The sequence below is a fragment of the Entelurus aequoreus genome, linkage group LG15, assembly GCF_033978785.1.
Source record: "Entelurus aequoreus isolate RoL-2023_Sb linkage group LG15, RoL_Eaeq_v1.1, whole genome shotgun sequence".
NCBI classification, from domain to species: domain Eukaryota; kingdom Metazoa; phylum Chordata; class Actinopteri; order Syngnathiformes; family Syngnathidae; genus Entelurus; species Entelurus aequoreus.
This window is the reverse complement of record NC_084745.1, coordinates 529826-530946: the sequence shown is the minus strand read 5'-3', so window position 1 is coordinate 530946 and position 1121 is coordinate 529826. Positions and strand designations below refer to the sequence as shown.

The 1121-nt window shown below is 43.4% G+C and overlaps 1 protein-coding gene across 1 annotated transcript in view; it reads right to left on the bottom strand.

The window, feature by feature from the left end:
• Positions 1-522: 522 nt before the first annotated feature.
• LOC133630340 (zinc finger protein ZIC 4-like) overlaps positions 523-1121 on the bottom strand; it is a 9736-nt gene continuing 9137 nt past the window's right edge. Inside the window, 1 exon segment of the mRNA XM_062021901.1 lies at positions 523-1121. This exon segment is cut by the window's right edge and continues 104 nt beyond it. Coding sequence (XP_061877885.1) covers positions 807-1121 — 315 coding nt within the window. The 3' untranslated portion in view covers positions 523-806.

Sequence of the window (1121 nt, the reverse complement as noted above, 5' to 3'; positions counted from 1 at the left end):
CAACCAGGTATGGTGAAGATAAGGTACTTTTTTAAAAAATTAGTAAAATAAGATAAATTAATTAAAAACATTTTCTTGAATAAAAAAGAAAGTACAACAATATAAAAACAGTTACATAGAAACTAGTAATGAATGAAAATGAGTAAAATTAACTGTTAAAGGTTAGTACTATTAGTGGACCAGCAGCACGCAGCTTACGGACTGTATCCCTTGCAGACTGTATTGATATATATTGATTTATAATGTAGGAAGCAGAATATTAATAACAGAAAGAAACAACCCTTTGGTGTGAATGAGTGTGAATGGGGGAGGGAGGTTTTTTGGGTTGGTGCACTAATTGTAAGTGTATCTTGTGTTTTTTATGTTGATTTAATAAAAAAAAAAAAAAATAAAAAAAATAAAAATAAAAAAAACGATACAGATAATAAAAAAAAATGATGCCGATAATTTCCGATATTACATTTTAACGCATATATCGGAAAGGAAGCCAAGGGAGTCCGTTTTGACTGTTATTCGTCAAGGTTTATTGAAAATAGTGACAAACGACAAGGCAGTTCGGTGCGCGCTGCGAGGGACAACAAAACGATTCGATTCGCGCGCTTTTGTTTCGATCCACAGTCAAAAATAAAGCTTCTGCTCATCAAACGTACAAAACGGACACCAAAAAAAACAAAAAAAAAAGGTTACAAAAAAATGTACAACTTTGGGTTCGTTGGATACAAAACCAGCTGGAAAAATAAGTTAAGAGTATTTACAAAAAGACAATCACGACACAAATGTTTGTTTTCAGGCAGCAGGCCCAAAGTCTAAAAGGCGTCCTGGTTCCGGTAGTGGGGCCCCTCCGGCGTGGAGGCTCCGCTGTGGCCCCCGCTGGCCCCCGAGCTGTGACACACGTACCACTCGCTCAGGTTGGCGGGCCCCGAGGAGGCCGCCGAGGAGGAGGCCGCCAAGGAGGCCGCCACCGCCGCCTCCCGGCCCGGGTCCGAGGAGGGCGAGAGCAGGGAGGGCGTGGAGGACTCGTACCCGGAACTGGGTGGCGGGGACTTGCAGTGCGCCTTCATGTGCTTGCGCAGGGATGACGGGTGCGTGTACGACTTGTCGCAGCCGCGCACCTTGCAGGT